The sequence below is a fragment of the Phytophthora infestans genome, genomic scaffold (assembly GCF_000142945.1).
Source record: "Phytophthora infestans T30-4 supercont1.17 genomic scaffold, whole genome shotgun sequence".
In the NCBI taxonomy this organism is placed as follows: Eukaryota; Oomycota; class Peronosporomycetes; order Peronosporales; family Peronosporaceae; genus Phytophthora; species Phytophthora infestans.
This window is the reverse complement of record NW_003303742.1, coordinates 253826-256191: the sequence shown is the minus strand read 5'-3', so window position 1 is coordinate 256191 and position 2366 is coordinate 253826. Positions and strand designations below refer to the sequence as shown.

Here is a 2366-nt window from a genome sequence, read left to right as displayed (position 1 = left end):
GCTTAATTTTTGTTAAGCAGATAATATTATATTTTTTAAAGATTCCGTAATCTGTTTAAATCCACCAACCAGATGTCGTTAACCTGAAGTACTACAGTACTAATCAACTGTGAAGGAGATGGAGTGACGACGTCGTGTGTTATTAATAGCACTGCTGAGCGCATTAATCTAGCGTTGCATGCTGTAGGGTTATTAGACGCACGATGTGGACGAGGCTATCGGTAGAGAACAAGAACAAATACGTTGATTTCGCTCTATCGACATTAAACAACTGCAACCGTTTGCAGTTTTCCATCTCGATCGCCTTTGTCAGTGTCACAGTGAAATACTAGAGCAAATACTCGTCCGTTTTAAAGCGTACTGGTGCTCTAGAGCCTAACCGAAAGAATTCTTTTGTGAGCCCTCGTAGAGAGTAAGGTGACAAGAAACGTACTTCAGTAGGAAATAAGATAAAATATTATCTAGCATCTTATATTTTGTAAATCTCCGAGTTAAAATTAAAATAATATGCTAACTTTTAAAAATCTGTGCCCAAAAAAATCAAAATAGTACTGCTACAGCAAAAAATATTAAATGATACTACTACCGGTAGTAGTATTTGGTTACTGGGCACAGTGTTTTGCTCATCATCTATCATTGCCGCCTTTGTTATTTTGAAGCTGACGCTTGTTTTAAGTAAGCGTCGTTCGTCCTTCCGACATTCAGGCCAAGAATCTACTACTACGTAGTACATGTACTGTAGTACATATAGTTCAGTATAATAAGTGTTGTCAATTACTCTTTAGTAACATCACTAACATTTTCGATTTAGCAACGAGCTTCTAACTTACGAACATCCACCCAGCCCACTCGCAACGCTACCTATCGCGGCGTACAATACCAAAGTCGTGTTTCGTTCACACACACTTTCAAATTGTCAATTAATGCTACCAACATAATAGGACATGGCCTCTGCGCGTGGTTGTACATCGAGGCCCCAACACGCTTACAGCACCGAGTTCTTATCGTCGATAGTGAAGATCTCGCCGGGCAGTTTGTCGTCCTCCTTCCTTCGCTTCATGTACACAGCGCCCAACACACCGATGCAGGCGCAGGCGCCGAGAGACACGTAGAGTAGCGTGTAGTCGGTCGAGGACTCCTCGCCCTTCTCTTCCTCGGGGTCACCAGTCGTGAATTTAACCTGGTGTACGTCGAAGCCCTTCTGAACGGGCGAGGGCGTACTGGAACCAGATTTCGAGTCCGAGTCGCTGTCGACGCCGTACTGGTGGCCGTTCTGCTCCTCCTGCTCCTGCTCCTGCTCCTGCTGATGAGCGTTGCCGGCGTTAACCATAGCCACGCAGAGCGCGGCGGCGACGAAAAGTGTCTTGACGAGCTGCATATTCTACTGTTGAGGGTTCCTGTAGAGCTGTTCTAGAAGTGTGGTTGAGCGAAATGCACACACAAACTAAGCTGGTTCCCAGCACGCGTCCAATTGGATAATGGTCGATACAAAACAGGGGAACCACGGGAGATTCGGCACCGATCAAAGCATAGGATAGATCATAGGCTGGTGAACAGGAGGCAAGAGCCTTGCCAATCTGCATCCCTGGCTGGTGAGGAACTGAAGCGAAAGTCTTGAGTTGCGGTTAAACCGTTTAGGTTGCTTTAAAAAAGCTTAATGTTGCGACAAGCTGAAGCTAAGGTGCAAGATCTGACAATTGTTTCCTAAAAATTGTCTCATTGCACATAGACCAAGTGTGAAAATCGGCTGTAGGCGAAATGCAGCATTTCAAATGCTACTTCGAGCGATCTTTTTTTTGCTTGCAGGTCCGACCTGGACAATTTCATTGAAACCAGTTTTAATAATTTATATGTTTCTGTTAAAATAGCTTCAGCAAGTGTGGCACGAAGCTATCCCTTTAAAAAGGGGCGTACATGTCTAATACAAGACGGTATCCAAGTGTTTTGCCTGTACAGGCTTGACACGCTTCGCACTCGAGCGCTTACCGTACATGAATTGTAAACCTGGGCTCATTCGATCTAACGTGCAATTTGACGACAGTGTAAATGATGGACTCCACCGGTACGGCTACCGGTACATGAAGCTCATGTTCCTGCACAACCAGGTAGAGTTCTGTAAAAGGGATCATACTATGATTCATAGATCCGCAATCAAGGTCATGTACTCTTGGGAGTCATTACTGAACGTTTATTATAAGTTCGACAGACAACAGGCAGTTAAATGTGCTCAAAATATAAATGTGCTCGCGTTCTTAGAAAATGATATTTCGAAAACCACCGTATCGCATCTCTTAAATACGTTTGCTACAGTCTTGTACATTGTATTTCTACGTACATGTATTAATAGTAGATATGCGGGGTTGGAG

The 2366-nt window shown here is 43.9% G+C and overlaps 1 protein-coding gene across 1 annotated transcript; it reads right to left on the bottom strand.

Moving 5' to 3' along the window:
- Positions 1 to 891: 891 nt before the first annotated feature.
- PITG_09831 (uncharacterized protein) lies at positions 892 to 1568 on the bottom strand (the record flags this gene model as incomplete). The annotated part of the gene is made up of 1 exon (XM_002902349.1): positions 892 to 1568. The coding sequence occupies one exon, from the start codon at positions 1376 to 1378 to the stop codon at positions 986 to 988; it is 393 nt and encodes a 130-aa protein (XP_002902395.1).
- Between the last annotated feature and the right edge of the window lie 798 nt (positions 1569 to 2366).